Raw genomic sequence first — 21,921 nt, 5'->3', positions numbered from 1 at the left:
GCTTCAGTTCCTATATTGATATTCAGCATTACAGGGCAAGCGACTGAAAAATCACTCTAACCTTATTCTGATGATTTACACTGAATGCTGTCAGCCAGGTTTATGTAGTCTGGACAATAGCTGCTGATGCCAATTCTAAAGGAGGCTTCCAAGTGATCATCAGTAAGGGTGGACCGGTATTTATGCTTAATTATTTTCATGTGCGGAAAAGACTCACACCAGTAGGTGAACTGGGCACTAAATTGCTCAGTGTGAGCCCTGGACGCAGGGGATTTGCAAGACTACTTATTTTCAAAATGATTTAAACAGTTAGCTAGTCTGACCTTATTATACACTAAATTCATCAGTAATCAGAAGGTCACTGGTTCAAGCCCCACCTCTGCAAGGCTGCCACTGTTGGACCCTTGATCAAGGCCCTTAACCCTCAATTGCTTAGAGTGTGTACTGTCACAGTAATGTAAGTCTGCTAAATGCCGAAAATGTAAATGCAACTGTAAATAGATCTACAGTGTATCACAAAAGTGAGTACACCCCTCACATTTCTGCAGATATTTAAGTATATCTTTTCATGGGACAACACTGACAAAATGACACTTTGACACAATGAAAAGTAGTCTGTGTGCAGCTTATATAACAGTGTAAATTTATTCTTCCCTCAAAATAACTCAATATACAGCCATTAATGTCTAAACCACCGGCAACAAAAGTGAGTACACCCCTTAGTGAAAGTTCCTAAAGTGTCAATATTTTGTGTGGCCACCATTATTTCCCAGAACTGCCTTAACTCTCCTGGGCATGGAGTTTACCAGAGCTTCACAGGTTGCCACTGGAATGCTTTTCCACTCCTCCATGACGACATCACGGAGCTGGCGGATATTCGAGACTTTGCGCTCCTCCACCTTCCGCTTGAGGATGCCCCAAAGATGTTCTATTGGGTTTAGGTCTGGAGACATGCTTGGCCAGTTCATCACCTTTACCCTCAGCCTCTTCAATAAAGCAGTGGTCGTCTTAGAGGTGTGTTTGGGGTCATTATCATGCTGGAACACTGCCCTGCGACCCAGTTTCCAGAGGGAGGGGATCATGCTCTGCTTCAGTATTTCACAGTACATATTGGAGTTCATGTGTCCCTCAATGAAATGTAACTCCCCAACACCTGCTGCACTCATGCAGCCCCAGACCATGGCATTCCCACCACCATGCTTGACTGTAGGCATGACACACTTATCTTTGTACTCCTCACCTGATTGCCGCCACACATGCTTGAGACCATCTGAACCAAACAAATTAATCTTGGTCTCATCAGACCATAGGACATGGTTTCAGTAATCCATGTCCTTTGTTGACATGTCTTCAGCAAACTGTTTGCGGGCTTTCTTGTGTAGAGACTTCAGAAGAGGCTTCCTTCTGGGGTAACAGCCATGCAGACCAATTTGATGTAGTGTGCGGCGTATGGTCTGAGCACTGACAGGCTGACCCCCCACCTTTTCAATCTCTGCAGCAATGCTGACAGCACTCCTGCGCCTATCTTTCAAAGACAGCAGTTGGATGTGACGCTGAGCACGTGCACTCAGCTTCTTTGGACGACCAACACGAGGTCTTTTCTGAGTGGACCCTGCTCTTTTAAAACGCTGGATGATCTTGGCCACTGTGCTGCAGCTCAGTTTCAGGGTGTTGGCAATCTTCTTGTAGCCTTGGCCATCTTCATGTAGTGCAACAATTCGTCTTTTAAGATCCTCAGAGAGTTCTTTGCCATGAGGTACCATGTTGGAACTTTCAGTGACCAGTATGAGAGAGTGTGAGAGCTGTACTACTAAATTGAACACACCTGCTCCCTATGCACACCTGAGACCTAGTAACACTTACAAATCACATGACATTTTGGAGGGAAAATGAGAAGCAGTGCTCAATTTGGACATTTAGGGGTGTAGTCTCTTAGGGGTGTACTCACTTTTGTTGCCGGTGGTTTAGACATTAATGGCTGTATATTGAGTTATTTTGAGGGAAGAATAAATTTACACTGTTATATAAGCTGCACACAGACTACTTTTCATTGTGTCAAAGTGTCATTTTGTCAGTGTTGTCCCAGGAAAAGATATACTTAAATATCTGCAGAAATGTGAGGGGTGTACTCACTTTTGTGATACACTGTATATGGAATGGCTTTGTAATGGAACAGAGTGAAACTGTTCTATCAAGCTTTAACCTGTTAAACATGTGAAAGTGTGAATGAAAGAATAAACCAAACATGTGGATTAAAGGATGCATAGTTAAAGTGAGAGCGGATTCATTCTCAAGTTTTCAAGGTGTGTGAATTAAACAGTTTCACTAATTAACACCCTCATTCCATGCCTCACATTTTTATTTTGCACTCATACTGTGAACCTCCCTCCTCAGGATGTGTGTAGAGTGAGTGTATAGTGTATTGAAGCACAGGTTTACACTCAGGTGTCAGTGTCGCATAGCACTATGCTAAGTGAGGGTTCTTGTTGCTCATGCGACTGTGTTTGGTTCTGTGTAGGTGTTCGGAGTGGAGCACTCTCAGGATCCCGGTTGCCAAGAGAAACTGAAAGATAAGGACAGTAAGAAGGCCAGCAGCACTAAAGCAGAGGTAACAGAGATCTCGGTGGAATTATTTTTCTTGTGCTACAGTGGGGAACCTGCAGTGTTGTGGATATCAAACAAAAGAAATGTATTTAGACTTAAATTTCTTTTAATTATTATTCTCTAACGTAATCACATTCTTCTTGAACTGTGATGGGAATGTGCTCTAGATGACAACTTCAGTCCATGACCTTACAAATGCTGTTTTGACGGAATAGGCACAAATTCCCACACACACCAAAATCTCATGTGTGCAGGAATATGTCTGACTCCATATTCCAGTAAATTCATGGTCATGTGACTTACTTTGTACAATATAATACATGTAGTATGTTACCAGCATATATGATATGTCTGTGCTAAATAAGTTAATATTAGTTTATTAATATAAATTGATTAATTAAATAAGCTTTCAGGTAGCGCAGTGGTAAATTGAGCTAGTCCACTACTGCTGGGATCCAAGGTTTGAATACCCAGCCAGTCTGGTATCTAAATACAGACATGATTGGCTGTGTCTGAGGGAAGGAATGTTCAATATAATGAAATGGGATGTCCATTAAGTTCATGGTCATGTGACTTACTTTTTACAATATAATACATGTAGTATGTTACCAGCATATATGATATGTCTGTGCTAATTAAGTCAGGTTATTAGGTTATTAATATAAATTAATTAATAAAATGAGCTTTCAGGTGGCGCAGTGGTAAATTGAGCTAGCACACTACTGCTGGGATCCAGGGTTTGAATACTTAGCCGGTCGGGCATCTACATACAGACATGATTGGCTGTGTCTGAGGGAGAGGATGTTCATTATAATGAAATGGGATGTCCATTTAGTTCATGGTCATGTGACTTACTTTTTACAATATAATACATGTAGTATGTTACCAGCATATATGATATGTCTGTGCTAATTAAGTCAGGTTATTAGGTTATTAATATAAATTAATTAATAAAATGAGCTTTCAGGTGGCGCAGTGGTAAATTGAGCTAGCACACTACTGCTGGGATCCAGGGTTTGAATACTTAGCCGGTCGGGCATCTACATACAGACATGATTGGCTGTGTCTGAGGGAGAGGATGTTCATTATAATGAAATGGGATGTCCATTTAGTTCATGGTCATGTGACTTACTTTTTACAATATAATACATGTAGTATGTTACCAGCATATATGATATGTCTGTGCTAATTAAGTCAGGTTATTAGGTTATTAATATAAATTAATTAATAAAATGAGCTTTCAGGTGGCGCAGTGGTAAATTGAGCTAGCACACTACTGCTGGGATCCAGGGTTTGAATACTTAGCCGGTCGGGCATCTACATACAGACATGATTGGCTGTGTCCGATGGAGGGGATGTTCAATGTAATAAAATGGAATGTCCATTAAGTTTATGGTCATGTGACTTTACAATATAATACATATAGTATGTTACCAGCATATATGATATCTATGTGCCAATTAAGTCAGTATTAGGTTATTAATTAATAAATTTATTAATTAAATGAGCTACCAAGGTTTGAATACCCAGCCAGTCAGGCATCTACATACAGACATGACTGGCTATGTCTAAGGGAGGGGATGGCAGAGGCCCAGCGGTGGATTGGCGTCTGTCCGGGGTGTGTTACTGCATTGCGTCCAGTGATTCCAGGGAAGCCTGAGCCACCGTGACCCTGACCAGAAAAATTATCAGAAAACTATTTAAATGAAATTAATTTCAATTAAATGTATTTTTACTAGCTGATTTATCCTTATCTGGGTTTAAGGTGGGCACGGTGCCACCCAGAAACATTAAACACTAATACACCTGAAATGGGTGCCAATAAATCTCAGGGCGACACACTAAAATTTACTCATGCATAGAGGCAATTTAAAGCAGCCAGTTTCTCTGCTTGTATGATTTTAAAATGTGGGGGAAAACATACATTACACTAGATTAAGAAAGTTTTATAAAAGACGATTTTAAAGTCAGCAAATAAACTATTTAGGCATTGTGCCCATATTATACTGGCAATGTTTTAACTGGATGGCGTGAGCAAGTTGCAGTAATACTACATTATCAGTTACTGTGCATCAACCATTATCATGTTTTCGGTTAGACAGAGAGCAGGCCAATTGTTTACTGACCCAGTTTGGGGAAGGGGCTGCGCTTTTTCAGGGATAGTGCTCTTTTCCCCTCAAGGCACATTCATCAGGCCAAGATTAATGGGACCATTCAGTCATCACACTCCACCATTATAGCAGCATTGTGTTTAAACACAATAGACACTAGGGAAGAGGGCTAGCTCCAGTCTTACAGGACCAGAGGCAACACAGTCTGCTGGTTTAACACATACTAAAATAACAGAATGAATTAGTAATTTACATCTGGTGTCTTTGAGCTGGTTACTGAAGTGCAGAGCTGTGCAGCGATATACAGTGTATCACAAAAGTGAGTACACCCCTCACATTTCTGCAGAAATTTAAGTATATCTTTTCATGGGACAACACTGACAAAATGACACTTTGACACAATGAAAAGTAGTCTGTGTGCAGCTTATATAACAGTGTAAATTTATTCTTCCCTCAAAATAACTCAATATACAGCCATTAATGTCTAAACCACCGGCAACAAAAGTGAGTACACCCCTTAGTGAAAGTTCCTGAAGTGTCAATATTTTGTGTGGCCATCATTATTTCCCAGAACTGCCTTAACTCTCCTGGGCATGGAGTTTACCAGAGCTTCACAGGTTGCCACTGGAATGCTTTTCCACTCCTCCATGACGACATCACGGAGCTGGCGGATATTCGAGACTTTGCGCTCCTCCACCTTCCGCTTGAGGATGCCCCAAAGATGTTCTATTGGGTTTAAGTTTGGAGACATGCTTGGCCAGTCCATCACCTTTACCCTCAGCCTCTTCAATAAAGCAGTGGTCGTCTTAGAGGTGTGTTTGGGGTCATTATCATGCTGGAACACTGCCCTGCGACCCAGTTTCCGGAGGGAGGGGATCATGCTCTGCTTCAGTATTTCACAGTACATATTGGAGTTCATGTGTCCCTCAATGAAATGTAACTCCCCAACACCTGCTGCACTCATGCAGCCCCAGACCATGGCATTCCCACCACCATGCTTGACTGTAGGCATGACACACTTATCTTTGTACTCCTCACCTGATTGCCGCCACACATGCTTGAGACCATCTGAACCAAACAAATTAATCTTGGTCTCATCAGACCATAGGACATGGTTCCAGTAATCCATGTCCTTTGTTGACATGTCTTCAGCAAACTGTTTGTGGGCTTTCTTGTGTAGAGACTTCAGAAGAGGCTTCCTTCTGGGGTGACAGCCATGCAGACCAATTTGATGCAGTGTGCGGCGTATGGTCTGAGCACTGACAGGCTGACCCCCCACCTTTTCAATCTCTGCAGCAATGCTGACAGCACTCCTGCGCCTATCTTTCAAAGACAGCAGTTGGATGTGACGCTGAGCACGTGCACTCAGCTTCTTTGGACGACCAACTCGAGGTCTGTTCTGAGTGGACCCTGCTCTTTTAAAACGCTGGATGATCTTGGCCACTGTGCTGCAGCCCAGTTTCAGGGTGTTGGCAATCTTCTTGTAGCCTTGGCCATCTTCATGTAGCGCAACAATTCGTCTTTTAGGATCCTCAGAGAGTTCTTTGCCATGAGGTGCCATGTTGGAACTTTCAGTGACCAGTATGAGAGAGTGTGAGAGCTGTACTACTAAATTGAACACACCTGCTCCCTATGCACACCTGAGACCTAGTAACACTAACAAATCACATGACATTTTGGAGGGAAAATGACAAGCAGTGCTCAATTTGGACATTTAGGGGTGTAGTCTCTTAGGGGTGTACTCACTTTTGTTGCCGGTGGTTTAGACATTAATGGCTGTATATTGAGTTATTTTGAGGGAAGAATAAATTTACACTGTTATATAAGCTGCACACAGACTACTTTTCATTGTGTCAAAGTGTCATTTTGTCAGTGTTGTCCCATGAAAAGATATACTTAAATATCTGCAGAAATGTGAGGGGTGTACTCACTTTTGTGATACACTGTATATATATATTTAAAATACATATTTCTACATTAATATTTTCACATGATAATATTTGTAGACATAGTCATTATTCATGGTACCGTTAAGAACTATGAGACTTAGACTTAGACCCTCCCGTTCCAGCTGGAGCATTGGTCAGCAAGCCCTCTCCATTTGTCCCTGTCTGAGGCCACAGACCGTACCTCACTCCACATTACCTCACTCCACACTCATCATGTATCTGTATCCAGTCTAATGCGACATGTGCTGGTCCCTGTCATTGCATTCGGTATACATAAGCAGTCCAGCGCCATTTTCGCCATGCAGTGGTGTCACATAAATTCTCAGTGTTGGGTCTGTTCAACAGTTCTTCATTTTATATGTGATCATGTGATGAGAAATAAGGATCTGAGAAGTCTAATTTATGTACTATGCTGGCAGGCTCTTTCCACGTTTTACAGGTATATAGGTATATAGAGTCGGTACAGTTGTAGCCTAGTGGTTAAGGTACTGGACTAGTAATCAAAAGGTTGCTGGTTCAAGCCCCACCACTGCTAGGTTGCCACTGTTGGGCCCTTAAGCAAAGTCCGTAACACTCAACTGCTTAGACAGTATATAAGAATGAATGTTATGTGTAAATATAGATATAAATGCTCATGGTTTTGTAATAGGATGTCCAATAAGCTAACAAGCCATAGTAATCACCAATGAGCTTATTAATAAATAAGTGATGTATATTGAGTAGCAGGAGGGTATTGTTTAATTGTTGTTGACAGTCTGTCGCATGTTTTTTGTTTGTAGAGCCTTTTGCAGGAGTCTATTGCGGTTGGCAGCCAGCATTGGGTTTCCCAGTGGGCCACTTTAGCTGCTAATCACACTAGAACTGATCCAGAGGGGTCAGGGGCAGAACCTACAACCTTTGACCATCAAGTGCGAGGTACATGTCTTAATTTTACTACTGCACTACCCGATCTGTGTATCTTAACTATCACAATGACAAAAAGTCTTCAAGCTCATAAGAATGTGATGTTTGTCTCTTAGACGCCGAAGCCATCGAGTCTATAAAGAGCACCGGTTCTGCCACCTCCAGCCAAGCTGAACGGAAGAGAAGAACTCTGCCTCAGCTTCCCATCGACGAGAAGAGCAAGCTGGGCATGACCTCCTCCCTTACAGGTCTGCGATCTGAGATCGGTGAGAAGCAGGACACTGAGCTCCAGGAAAAAGAGCACAAAGGGGACGGTGAATGTGCCTCCATTTCAGACAAGAAGGACACGAAAAGTGGGAAAATGACTTCTACCAAGCCTCCTGTGCCTCCTGTAGGTGTAGAGAAGCAAAGTGAGGAGTCCCGCTCTACAAGGAGGCGCGCTGAGGACCGGTGCAAAGAGAGCGATAGCGAACGGACTGGAAAACCCCTGGTGCGCCAGGGCAGCTTCACGATAGATAAGCCAAGTGCCAACGTCCCCTTGGAGCTCATCCCACGGATCAACCAACGGCAGTCCAGCGGTCGAGAGCGCAGTGACTCAGCCGGCAGCATGGACACAGCTACTTTGCTCAAGGACACGGAAGCCGTCATGGCGTTTCTGGAAGCGAAGCTGCGTGATGAGAAAAAGCTGGACCCTTTAGCACCTACAGGACGCTCTTTTTCCCCAGAGTCAGATAAAGATGCAGCCAAAGTGGCAGGAGTGATGCAGAAGCGGCGCTCCCTCAGCAGCCTGCACAGAGAGAAGAGCAACATGAGCACGGCCGGCAAGAGCACATCCAGCGCACGTGATCGTCTGGAAAGAAAGGCCAAACCCAAGGCCTCAGACAGCCGTCTGGATTCCCGCCGCTCTACCCACACAAGCCACCGAGCCCGACAACCCTCAATGGACCTAACAGACGATGAACAGACGTCCTCGCTGCCTATCTCTGATGTGCTCTCTTCCGACCAGGAGAACGGCCGCTGTCCGTTTACCTCAACCGATGATCTGCTTTACTCCAAACTGGACTCCAAAGTTGCTAGAACCGGAAAATCCAGCAGGGCGCCACAGGCGAGCGCATCAGCCGTTGGTAAAGCTCAGATGCCCCAACCTCGGCCTACCAGAGCATCTCTTCTGCGCCGTGCACGACTCGGAGACACGTCCGACACGGACCTGGCAGACGCTGACCGTGTGTCGGTCGCCTCTGAAGTTTCGACTACTAGCTCTACATCCAGGCCACCATCTGGCAGAAAAGCGCCATCACGGATAGACATGCTGGCACAGCCAAGACGCAACAGGCTGGGGTCCATCTCTGCACGTAGCGACTCGGAGGCCACTGTAAGTCGCAGCACTACAGGAAGGCTGTCGGCCGAGACGGCCCTGAGGCTAGGCCTGCGGGCTACCAACCCTGCGGACAGCAAGCTGAACCCACGACTACGTGCCAACAGCGTCTCGAAGCTGACCGACACCAAAACGAAGATTTCGCCAGCCATGTCTGGTTCAGCTGGTGAGCGCACACTACTTCTTAACTTACTTGATGCTACCCTGCTACATACCAGGGTTCTTCAAAAGGTTTCTGCTCTTTTTTAATACTCTATTTATTAAGAATTTCAAAAACAAATGACATCACTTTTCTACAGTCATTTTCTGATGCATTTTTCCCAGCTCCACAAAGTTGAATCAGTTCATCTGGACACAAGTTTGTTGTAGAGATACGTTTCGCCACTCATCCAAGTGACTTCAGTCTGAGCTCGTTGTAAGATGGTGATAGATGTACTCTCAGGCCCCCTCCCCGGTTCAGGGATGGTTGTTCCCTCTTCACCATCTTACAACACCGTAATAGGAGCTATAACCCAATCATGTGTGAAAGGCACATATGACCATTGTAATTAATGGTCATTGTGATTTGCATATGGACCTGATCACCAGTTCCATTGTTATGCAATGGGCAGTGATCAGTCATTACGCAAATCGTCTGCATATAAGGCTGTCGTATTCACCACCAGCTCAGACTGAAGAAGTCACTTGGATGAGTGGCGAAACGTATGTCCAGATGAACTGATTCAACTTTGTGGATTTGTGTACCTGGATTATTAATGCCTGGATTATTAACTTTTTAATGCCATCAGCAAAAAATGTTTTTGGTTAAGAGCGTAGCCACTGATGCACCACTGCTTTCACATCATCATCAAATGAAAATCTTCCTCCCCTTAAAGCTTTTTTGAGCGGCCCAAAAAGGTGGAAATCGGATGTCGCTAAATCTGGACTATAAGCTCTCTTTCAGTCTCTCAGACACGACCAATTACTCTTCCCGCCCTTACCGTTTCCAACAAAAATATAAAAGTGTGGAAACTTTTTGAAGATCCCTCATATATACAAAAAATGTAATAAAATGATGGATAATCAAACCTTGCCACGGTTAAGTTAGATTAAAAAATGTATTGTCGTCATCGATAATCGATGGACTACTACACACATTCGGTTCAGAATCAATTCGGAAAAAGAGAATTGGATTGGCTTTTTTTTTCTGATGATAGTTAAAACTGCAGTATGTGCTATAAATAAATACAAATGCTACACTATATTGCCAAAAGTATTCGCTCGTCTGCCTTCACACGCATATGACCTTGAGTGACGTCCCATTCTTAATCCATAGGGTTTAATATTATGTCGGCCCACCCTTTGCAGCTATAACAGCTTTAACTCTTCTGGGAAGGCTTTCCACAAGGTTTAGGAGTGTGTTTATGGGAATTTTTGACCATTCCTTCAGAAGCGCATTTGTGAGGTCAGAAACTGATGTTGGACGTGAAGGCCTGTCTCGCAGTCTCCGTTCTAATTCATCCCAAAGGTGTTCTGTCGGATTGAGGTCAGAACTCTGTGCTCATCCATGTCTTTATGGACCTTGCTTTGTTCACTGGTGCCCAGTCATGTTGGAACAGGAAGGGGATATCCCCAAACTGTTCCCACAAAGTAGAAGCAGTTTTGTAGAAGCAGTCTGCATGCCTAGGTGCTTAGTTGTGTACACCTGTGGCCATGGAAGTGATTGGAACACCTGAATTCAATGATTTGGATGGGTGAAGGAATACTTTTGGCAATATAGTGTAGCTTTATTGAGACTTGTTTTGAATAATAAAAACATAATGGTTGTGCTAATGCTGGTACTTTAGTGTCACCTAGGGGTGAACCTTACAAATAACGTGACTACAATTTTATGTGGCAACTTTCAATAAATGTACGTGGAATGGTACAGATATAAATGATTAGCATGTAAAACCGCCATTATGGCGGTTATTTAAATAGTAGTGTTTTATTTCACGCATACCCAGTTCAAAGTTCAAAGCAAATGCTCATGACATTTCTGTCTCCCCTTGCCTGATTGTTGTTGTCTGTCATCTGTTGTTGTCCATGCATGCCTGTGTTGTTCATAAAGACAACTTTCACACAGGGATGTCTGAACCAGAGCCTGAAGATGGCCTAGCAGACGACGAGCCCTTGGGTACTGTACCACCTCTGGGCTTTGTTTGTGTGTTTGTTTGTGTGTGTGTGTTGTGCTAGTGTCTGTGCATGTCAGATCATATGACATAATCTAACATGATAGTGAAAACATGCACATACTCACAATGCTTCCTATTCAGCCCTTGAAAAAAACCTTGCATAGTGTTGATGTGACTTTGACGTGGCTCTGAGGATCCAGCCTAAACAGTAAAGACAAGATACGCTGCTCATCTGCATCACCAGGGTGTACAGATTCCCTCACATATGAGTTATATAGCTCTGTAGAATAACAATATATGGAAACATTGTATAAATAACAATGTCCTGGGGCACTAAACAAAGCTTTGGCAAACATATGATAATGGTTTATAATAATAATAATTATTAAGAGCTTTCTGAGTTTTGATTTAGTTTGTAAAGTACTTTTACATACTGGTACATTCTACCATGTTCAGTCAAAATGGCAGTCGAGTTTAAGGGTACAAATTTCTCGATGAAGGATGTCGAGTTTCAAAGATTTTGAGTTTAGGGGACATCGAGTTACAGGGTACCACTGTATATGTATACTTTAATTATTATGTAATTATGAGCTTTATCATGGACCTTCAGTTTGCTAACATGTTCTGCTACATACATATATATGTGTATATGTGTGTATATATACAGTGTATCACGAAAGTGAGTACACCCCTCACATTTCTGCAAATATTTCATTATATCTTTTCATGGGACAACACTATAGACATGAAACTTGGATATAACTAAGAGTAGTCAGTGTACAACTTGTATAGCAGTGTAGATTTACTGTCTTCTGAAAATAACTCAACACACAGCCATTAATGTCTAAATAGCTGGCAACATAAGTGAGTACACCCCACAGTGAACATGTCCAAATTGTGCCTAAAGTGTCAATATTTTGTGTGACCACCATTATTATCACTGCCTTAACTCTCCTGGGCATGGAATTCACCAGAGCTGCACAGGTTGCTACTGGAATCCTCTTCCACTCCTCCGTGATGACATCACGGAGCTGGTGGATGTTAGACACCTTAAACTCCTCCACCTTCCACTTGAGGATGCGCCACAGGTGCTCAATTGGGTTTAGTCCATCACCTTTACCTTCAGCTTCCTCAGCAAGGCAGTTGTCATCTTGGAGGTTGTGTTTGGGGTCGTTATCCTGTTGGAAAACTGCCATGAGGCCCAGTTTTCGAAGGGAGGGGATCATGCTCTGTTTCAGAATGTCACAGTACATGTTGGAATTCATGTTTCCCTCAATGAACTGCAGCTCCCCAGTGCCAGCAACACTCATGCAGCCCAAGACCATGATGCTACCACCACCATGCTTGACTGTAGGCAAGATACAGTTGTCTTGGTACTTCTCACCAGGGCGCCGCCACACATGCTGGACACCATCTGAGCCAAACAAGTTTATCTTGGTCTCGTCAGACCACAGGGCATTCCAGTAATCCATGTTCTTGGACTGCTTGTCTTCAGCAAACTGTTTGCTGGCTTTCTTGTGCGTCAGCTTCCTTCTGGGATGACGACCATGCAGACCGAGTTGATGCAGTGTGCGGCGTATGGTCTGAGCACTGACAGGCTGACCTCCCACGTCTTCAACCTCTGCAGCAATGCTGGCAGCACTCATGTGTCTATTTTTTAAAGCCAACCTCTGGATATGACGCCGAACACGTGGACTCAACTTCTTTGGTCGACCCTGGCGAAGCCTGTTCCGAGTGGAACCTGTCCTGGAAAACCGCTGTATGACCTTGGCCACCATGCTGTAGCTCAGTTTCAGGGTGTTAGCATTCTTCTTATAGCCCAGGCCATCTTTGTGGAGAGCAACAATTATATTTCTCACATCCTCAGAGAGTTCTTTGCCATGAGGTGCCATGTTGAATATCCAGTGGCCAGTATGAGAGAATTGTACCCAAAACACCAAATTTAACAGCCCTGCTCCCCATTTACACCTGGGACCTTGACACATGGCACCAGGGAGGGACAACGACACATTTGGGCACAATTTGGACATGTTCACTGTGGGGTGTACTCACTTATGTTGCCAGCTATTTAGACATTAATGGCTGTGTGTTGAGTTATTTTCAGAAGACAGTAAATCTACACTGCTATACAAGCTGTCCACTGACTACTCTAAGTTATATCCAAGTTTCATGTCTATAGTGTTGTCCCATGAAAAGATATAATGAAATATTTGCAGAAATGTGAGGGGTGTACTCACTTTCGTGATACACTGTATATATATATATATATATATATATATATATATATATATATATATATACATATATAAATATATATATGTATACAGTATATATATAATGGAATCCAGTGTTTATTAGAGTTAAACAAAGTGAATATCTCTGATAATTGCATGTAATTAGTATTTGGCAATGTCACTAACAGTGAGAGGTTACAATTAAAATATGAGGAATGTAAATAAAATAAAAAAAAATATTTTTATTATAGCATTTATCGACTAACCCAAAGTAGGGCTGGGCGATATATCGAGATTTTATAAAATATCGATATATTTTCATACGCGATATAAGATAAGACAATATCGCGTATATCGATATAGATGTTGCGTTCCAGTTAGATCCGACAGTTCGTCTTTCTCTTCTCCCAGTTTGTCTCTGCACATGTTCACCTGCCCCGCCCCTCTCCCTCACTGAACACAACTCGCCCCGCCCCCACCGCTTCACCAGTAATTCCTGCAGGCAGCGATAGCATGGAGACGGATAAAGACGTGACAGAAGCTATCGAAGAGGAGCTGCTTACTAAAAAGAAAAATAATGACTCTTTTTGGAATTATTTGGAGATGGTTCGAATTCAAAGTGTCAGATGAGCAGCAGAATAATGTATTCTGTAGAGAACGCCGAAAACAAGTCCAGACAAAAGGTTCCAGCTCCGTGTACCTTTGATCATTCGTTTTTCACTTCAAATCCCAAAGTTAAAAAACAAGAAAACGAGTCGTTATTTGTTTTAAAAACCAACACAAGCTCATGCACGCGCTGACATGCACGTATTTACTTCACATTAAGTGTTGAGAAAGTAATAATAACGTAGCGGTGCGTCTCCTGTTGTTCTGACTCTTGTGTTTGTATATGTGATGTGCATATACTTGCTCTATCTGTAAATACAAACATTATGGGGATTTCTGTACTGGATGTTGTACGTGGTTGTGTTAGTTTATACTGGACGATCGCCCGACGTCCGACATGTCATTTATTTATTTATCTTCTATTATAGTATTACTTGTTGTCGGCCAATAAACAACCAAACATTATTAAATTGCATGAACTAACTCTGCAGTAAACAAGGAGCAAACAGCAATTAAACAACAAATAAAGCTGTTAAATAATAATAAAGTGCATGAAGCAGAACGCTGATTAAAATGCATTAAATGTTGTAATAGTTACACAGTAACATGAACGATTAGTTCTGCCTGTATTACAGAACTGAGTTCTATACAGTAAAAGAAAATATTAATGTAAATGTTTATGTTGTGGCGACATATACATGAAATAATGTATAAAGTCCAAACATGGGGGGGTGGGGGGTTAACGAGGGGTTTACTTTAACGGGGTTTTACTTTTAATGTCACACAAGCTCAGCCGGAAGCCGTCATTCCGACATCTTCCCTACACACTCGCTACCTGCACCCTATAGTACACTTAACATTCTTAAAGGGCCAGACAATATATTTGTAATTCACATTACACAACAGGAGATGCCTTAGAAAACAACTTTTTTTTTTCTTAGAATAGCTCTTTTTTTTTTTTTTTTTTTAAGGAATAATAATTCTTGTGTGAAGCTTCCCCAGCATGAATATTAATAAAAGTGCCTGTAAAAAAATTGGAACATGTAGCTTTGTCTCAGAAGTGTCTTTTTGTTATTACCTTATGGGATAAAAAAATATCGAGATATATATCGTATATCGCCATTCAGAAAAAAATATCGAGATATAATTTTTGATCCATATCGCCCAGCCCTAACCCAAAGCATGTTTGATTGTTTTAAATACATAATCTCTGTTGACATCAGTGCTTAGATTCATACTTTTCATCTTCTAACATGGCAGGATTCAGTGTGGCTGTATCCAGTACTGACAAGAGAAACCTGACTCCTCTTTCCTTACCACTTAATATCCCCCTCCCTTTTTTTCTAACAGTCTTATTTAACTCACTATACATATTCAGCTTGTTAAACTAGTTACCCAGAATAGTCCATAAAGGTTTCCAACTAACCGTGACTTTGTCTGCTTACAGCCAATAACAGGTGGAGAAGACTTGCACCTGAATATGGTTCCACTTCTGAGGATGAGTTTGGCTCGAACAGGAACTCCCCTAAAGCCGGGCGTCTGAGGCCGGGCACTTCACTGCGTACCGGCAGAGTGAGTGGCTCGGGGGCAGTGACGTCGAGTCCCGGTGGTGTCACCATCAAGCACAGGATGAGGGAGCAGGAGGACTACATCCGAGACTGGACAGCCCACAGTGAGGAGATAGCCAGGTACTAATCAACTCCTTGTTTCTGTGGGTGTACAGTTGTTTAATATTGGTTCGAGTCTCCTTCTCTAGGGTATTCCTGCCTTGCGCCCAGTGTTTTTCAGTGACCTTTAGCCTGACCGGCTGTTAAAAATGAAATGAAATAATAAGTGGTGTTATGGTATTAATAAAAATGTTTTTTATTATAACCTTGTCAAAAAATACAGTGGTGACGTAGTAAATATGAATCCTAGTATAAAAATAACATTTGACCACATCGGCAGGTCATAGAAAACTGGTAAAACATGGTAAAAACATGCTAGCCCACCTGTGCTGAGACTCGAAGCTCTAGAGTTTGAATCTCAGCTCTGCTATCTGCAAGCTGCGCTTCTGCACAGACACACGATTGGCTGCGAGTCTGTAGGGGGAGAGACAACATGGTTCCTTGTTGCTAGGGCCTTTGCTGACTGGTCAAGACACCTGCACAGTAGTTGACTTGCCACAGTAGTTTTGGTTTCGGATTGGCTTATAGCACTACTGAGGAAAAAAATTTTACTTCTTTTTGATGCCAAAAATCAGACGATTCAATTGAATCAACTGATTCAATGAGTTCAATTAGCAACTTGTTCTTTTCCTGTGACTGAGGAAAAATCTATAATGTCATTTAACTTTTTAATTCCTCATTAGTATGTATGATTTACCACAGCTGGTGACTTCTCTGGGTCCAAATAAATAGGGCTAGTTTGACTGCCCTCATTAAAAAGTACTTGTAACAGTGGGCTTGCAAAGTTCAGGTAGGAAAAATCTAACTATCACTGTATGCCATGAGAAAATTGTTCAGATAGTCAGATAATATCCAAAACACGAGCACTGATTACAGTCAAGCTAGCTTAAAGTTGCCATAGGATGCAAGAGCTTCATTCTTGCAATGGTTGAAAGCTCCAGGCTACCATGACCATGATTTCAGTATAACTCGTTTGATAATGTTGTGGCCAGATAAATCACTAAGGCCAGTAACAGAGACAACTTTTTAAACTGGCTTGCTTTCTGGAAAAACTACACTGCACTAACCTCCTCTAATGACCCCATTTCACTTACTGCCTTCTATTGTAAACACATTTTATACCTAAACCTTCTGTTTTCTCCCCTCTTACCCTGCTCTGTACTGCTATTGCACCTGAGTAATCACTTTTACATTCAGTAGACAGCAGTGCACGCCTGCAGTTACACAATTCATGCTGCTTTTAGGAAAAAATGATACAAAGAGAATGATTACTCAGCAGTCTTCTCCCAGATGCTGAACCTACAGAGATGGATCACACACATACATTTAGCTGCTTCAGTAAATTGTTAAACCCAATACTTTATGTATAGCTGCAATCAGAAATATTCCCCACTATTACTCCCCACTAAAAATAGGATTTAGAACTCTTACCTTTTTTTGCAGAGATGAATTTAGCTTTATCAGTTTAATGATGCAGCAAATGAACAAAGAAAATAAATAATGTAGTATTTTAAACCAGCAGGATATTTTGTTAATACTGCCATGTCACAATTATTCAACCCCTACATAATACTGCTGATCTTAAAACATACTGCTAGTCTGTATGACATAAAATTTGCTTACAACATGATTAAACCATTGGGAACTCAATAACCACCCTTAATTTGCACCAACCAGAAAATCTAGTATTCAAAGTGTGTTGCAAGCATGGTCAAAACTAATAAGCTGTTACAAAGGCTGAAAGAGGAGATAATTTTACTGCACCAAAAGGGCAACAGGTATAAAAAGATTTCCAAGCCGCTCAGGTGGCGCAGCGGTAAAGTATGCTAGCGCACCAGAGTTGAGGTTTCGAATACATCGTATCGAATCTCAGCTCTGCCTTCCGACTGGGTTGGGCAGCTGCATGAACAACGATTGACTGTTGTTCATAGGGGTAGAAGGTTGGATCATAGGTCCTCATAACTGGTGCAACTGCGGCCCCTGCTGGCTGACTGATGGCGCCTGCACAGGGCTGAGGAATAATGCTGATGGGGGTGTGGCCCTCCGTACACAGTGCCCGTCGGTGTATGAACTCGACTCGTGCAGGTGAAAGATGCAGTCTGTACTGACTGTATGTACCGGAGGGGGCGTCAGTTGAGAGGCGTCCTCAGTCAGCGGTGAAGGGTCGAATCAGTATAGAGGACGCATTGAGGGTAATCGGACACCATTAGATTAGGGGAGAAAATTGGGGGGAAAAAGTGGGAAAAAATTATTATATTAAAAAAAAAAAAAAAAAAAAAAAAAGATTTCCAAGACTTTGAATGTTTCTAGACACAGCATTAGGATTATTGTCTAGAAATTCCAAACTAATGGTGCAGCAAATCTGCCTAACTGTGGGGTTAAAAACCCAAAATTTCACCCAGAGGCCTTAATAATTTTATAAGAAAGATAAAACTGCGTGTTACTGCAAAAAAAGAAAGTCAAGTGTGCCAAACTAATGTGATGTAGTTTAGTTTTTTTATTTTCAATTAAATTAAAAGTCAATAAATCTTAACTACAAAGGAATGCTTATTGAGATTGAAGGATTTATTGTTTATTACTGCTAAGCTCTGTCGAACACTGGGCTCAAGGTCAGGACGTATAGGGTAAATTCCCTTTTCCCGGGTAGACAAACCCAAACTAATTCAAACTTAACTTGTACCCGAACACCCCCTTGTGGAGGCTTTATGTTACATCTTGTAAACCAGTGGTCCCCAAACTTTTTTGCCCCATGGACCGGTTTCATACAAGATATAATTTCACGGACCGGCAGGGGCGGGGGATTTAAAATAGAATAACTGTACTACTCACAGTTGAGCTTTTCTCGCTGCAACGAGACGCTGCTCCCACCTAGGGGTGATTAGAAACAATAACACCTGTAAGTAGTGTTTTTATCGCTGACGCAGCGATCTCTAATTATTTATTCTTTCTGTGTGGCCCGGTAATAAATGACCCACAGACCAGTACCGGTCCACGGCCCGGTGGTTGGGGACCACCGTTGTAAACCACAGTGGGACCAGATTGTGCTGAGCAGAGAGAGTAAGATGCATTGTTTGTGTTGCCTGAGCCGTGTAAACATCATGGAGTTTGAAGTTTGAAAAACCCTGGACAAACTGACTAATAAGACAAATTGAGAACTGAGTAAATACAGTAAACAGTTTTATAATCTACTACATGAATGAAAATGTCATTAAGATTTATATAATTTATAAATAATAAACTTTAATAAAACTACATTGACTATTTGCTGTAAGTTGTCATAAATGTATGTCATTGCTGTCTAATGATGTATATTAATCATGTTTTCTAAGTACAAAAATATATATTTTTGCTCTTTGTGTAGATTTATCTAATGTTTATATACAGTGTATCACAAAAGTGAGTACACCCCTCACATTTCTGCAAATATTTCATTATATCTTTTCATGGGACAACACTATAGACATGAAACTTGGATATAACTTAGAGTAGTCAGTGTACAACTTGTATAGCAGTGTAGATTTACTGTCTTCTGAAAATAACTCAACACACAGCCATTAATGTCTAAATGGCTGGCAACATAAGTGAGTACACCCCACAGTGAACATGTCCAAATTGTGCCCAAAGTGTAAATATTTTGTGTGACCACCATTATTATCCAGCACTGCCTTAACCCTCCTGGGCATGGAGTTCACCAGAGCTGCACAGGCTGCTACTGGAATCCTCTTCCACTCCTCCATGATGACATCACGGAGCTGGTGGATGTTAGACACCTTGAACTCCTCCACCTTCCACTTGAGGCTGCGCCACAGGTGCTCAATTGGGTTTAGTCCATCACCTTTACCTTCAGCTTCCTCAGCAAGGCAGTTGTCATCTTGGAGGTTGTGTTTGGGGTCGTTATCCTGTTGGAAAACTGCCATGAGGCCCAGTTTTCGAAGGGAGGGGATCATGCTCTGTTTCAGAATGTCACAGTACATGTTGAAATTCATGTTTCCCTCAATGAACTGCAGCTCCCCAGTGCCAGCAACACTCATGCAGCCCAAGACCATGATGCTACCACCACCATGCTTGACTGTAGGCAAGATACAGTTGTCTTGGTACTTCTCACCAGGGTGCCGCCACACATGCTGGACACCATCTGAGCCAAACAAGTTTATCTTGGTCTCGTCAGACCACAGGGCATTCCAGTAATCCATGTTCTTGGACTGCTTGTCTTCAGCAAACTGTTTGTGGGCTTTCTTGTGAGTCAGCTTCCTTCTGGGATGACGACCATGCAGATCGAGTTGATGCAGTGTGCGGCGTATGGTCTGAGCACTGACAGGCTGACCTCCCACGTCTTCAACCTCTGCAGCAATGCTGGCAGCACTCATGTGTCTATTTTTTAAAGCCAACCTCTGGATATGACGCCGAACACGTGGACTCAACTTCTTTGGTCGACCCTGGCGAAGCCTGTTCCGAGTGGAACCTGTCCTGGAAAACCGCTGTACGACCTTGGCCACCATGCTGTAGCTCAGTTTCAGGGTGTTAGCAATCTTCTTATAGCCCAGGCCATCTTTGTGGAGAGCAACAATTCTATTTCTCACATCCTCAGAGGGTTCTTTGCCATGAGGTGCCATGTGGAATATTTAGTGGCCAGTATGAGAGAATTGTACCCAAAACACAAAATTTAACAGCCCTGCTCCCCATTCACACCTGGGACCTTGACACATGACACCAGGGAGGGATAACGACACATTTGGGCACAATTTGGACATGTTCACTGTGGGGTGTACTCACTTATGTTGCCAGCTATTTAGACATTAATGGCTGTGTGTTGAGTTATTTTCAGAAGACAGTAAATCTACACTGCTATACAAGCTGTACACTGACTACTCTAAGTTATATCCAAGTTTCATGTCTATAGTGTTGTCCCATGAAAAGATATAATGAAATATTTGCAGAAATGTGAGGGGTGTACTCACTTTTGTGATACACTGTATATGAAACAGCTCTGTTATGCGCACTCTTCCTGTTTTTTTCTGCATGGTGTATGCATGTTTTTAAATTGTATAGGGCCCACCTGATGTGAATTTTGTGTTTTGTTTTGCATGTGTATGAACCCCCCTAGTTTAAACCCCCCTCTGATGGTTAACAGGTTATTCCCCTGTGTGCGTAGGATCAGCCAGGACCTGGCCAAGGACCTGGCCATTCTGGCACGGGAGATCCACGACGTGGCCGGCGAGATCGATTCGGTCAGCTCTTCCGGCACAGCGCCGAGCACCACGGTGAGCACGGCAGCAACCACGCCAGGCTCCGCCATCGACACCAGGGAGGAGGTACAGAACACTACTTTAGAGAATCATACCACACTAATGCCATCTATCAGCTCACATAATTCAGCACTTCTGAGATTATGGTGGTTTGGACTTGTTTATTTATTATTATGATTTAAAGTCATGTTTTACACACTTTGGTTACATTCATGACAGGACAGGTAGTTACTGGTTACACAAGATTCACCAGTTCAAGTTCAAAGTCAAACACAGTCATGGACATTTTTGTATCTCCAGTTTACCTCACTTGCATTTCTTCAGACTGTGGGAGGAAACCGGAGCTCCCGGAGGAAACCCATGCAGACACAGGGGGTTTGGACTTGATTCTATGGACAGTTGCACAGCTGGTACTGTGGGTTTGAACCCTGCCTCTGGACACAATCTTGTGGGCTTTTTTATGCAACCCCAAAAACATGCTCATAGGTGAATTGGCTGCCTTGATCGTCACTAGGTGTGAGTGAATGGTTGGGTGATACCCTGCAATGAATTTGCAACCTGTCCAAACTTCAGTTTTCGCCCAGATTGGACTGGCACCCTTTCCTCCCACCCCCAAAAACATAGAACTAGGAGAAATGGCAAAATTCATGACAACACAGGTAGTTACTGGTTACACAAGATTCATCAGTTCAAGTCTTTAATGTCCAATTAACCTGACTGCATGTTTTTGGACTGTGGGAGGAAACCGGAGCTCCCGGAAGAAACCCACACAGACACAGGGAGAACATGCAAACTTCACCTGGGGATCGAACCCATAAACTTCTTGCTGTGAGGCGAAAGTGCTACCCACTGAGCCACCATGCCACCTGTATTACTTAATAAAGGTGTTTTCTAGATTGCTTATTTGTCCACTTATTTAGCGACCAGCCACCGAGATCCATCCTTCTGAATCATTTTAACGAACTGACACGACTAATTACTAACCATTCATTAAACTAGCTGATGTCATTGATGAAGAGAAAGTAGACTTGATTTACTTTCAGGTTTGATTTACTATTAATAAACATTTTACG

At 42.4% G+C, this 21,921-nt stretch overlaps 1 protein-coding gene across 13 annotated transcripts in view; it reads left to right on the top strand.

Moving 5' to 3' along the window:
- Nucleotides 1–21,921, top strand: part of cep170aa (centrosomal protein 170Aa) — a 75,647-nt gene that overhangs the window by 49,717 nt on the left and 4,009 nt on the right. For 6 of the 13 annotated variants that reach the window (XM_062995998.1, XM_062995994.1, XM_062995993.1 and 3 more), the window contains 6 exons: nt 2,519–2,608; nt 7,444–7,579; nt 7,684–9,108; nt 11,032–11,097; nt 15,383–15,623; nt 20,734–20,914. In XM_062995998.1, the coding sequence (XP_062852068.1) occupies nt 2,519–2,608; nt 7,444–7,579; nt 7,684–9,108; nt 11,032–11,097; nt 15,383–15,623; nt 20,734–20,914 (2,139 nt within the window). The remainder of the gene's footprint in view (nt 1–2,518; nt 2,609–7,443; nt 7,580–7,683; nt 9,109–11,031; nt 11,098–15,382; nt 15,624–20,733; nt 20,915–21,921) is intronic. The other 7 variants (XM_062995992.1, XM_062995991.1, XM_062995997.1 and 4 more) reach the window with 5 other exon arrangements.

The sequence above is a fragment of the Trichomycterus rosablanca genome, chromosome 5 (genome assembly GCF_030014385.1).
Source record: "Trichomycterus rosablanca isolate fTriRos1 chromosome 5, fTriRos1.hap1, whole genome shotgun sequence".
Lineage (NCBI taxonomy): Eukaryota > Metazoa > Chordata > Actinopteri > Siluriformes > Trichomycteridae > Trichomycterus > Trichomycterus rosablanca.
The sequence above is the reverse complement of the archived record's forward strand: the minus strand, read 5'-3'. Positions and strand labels throughout refer to the sequence as shown.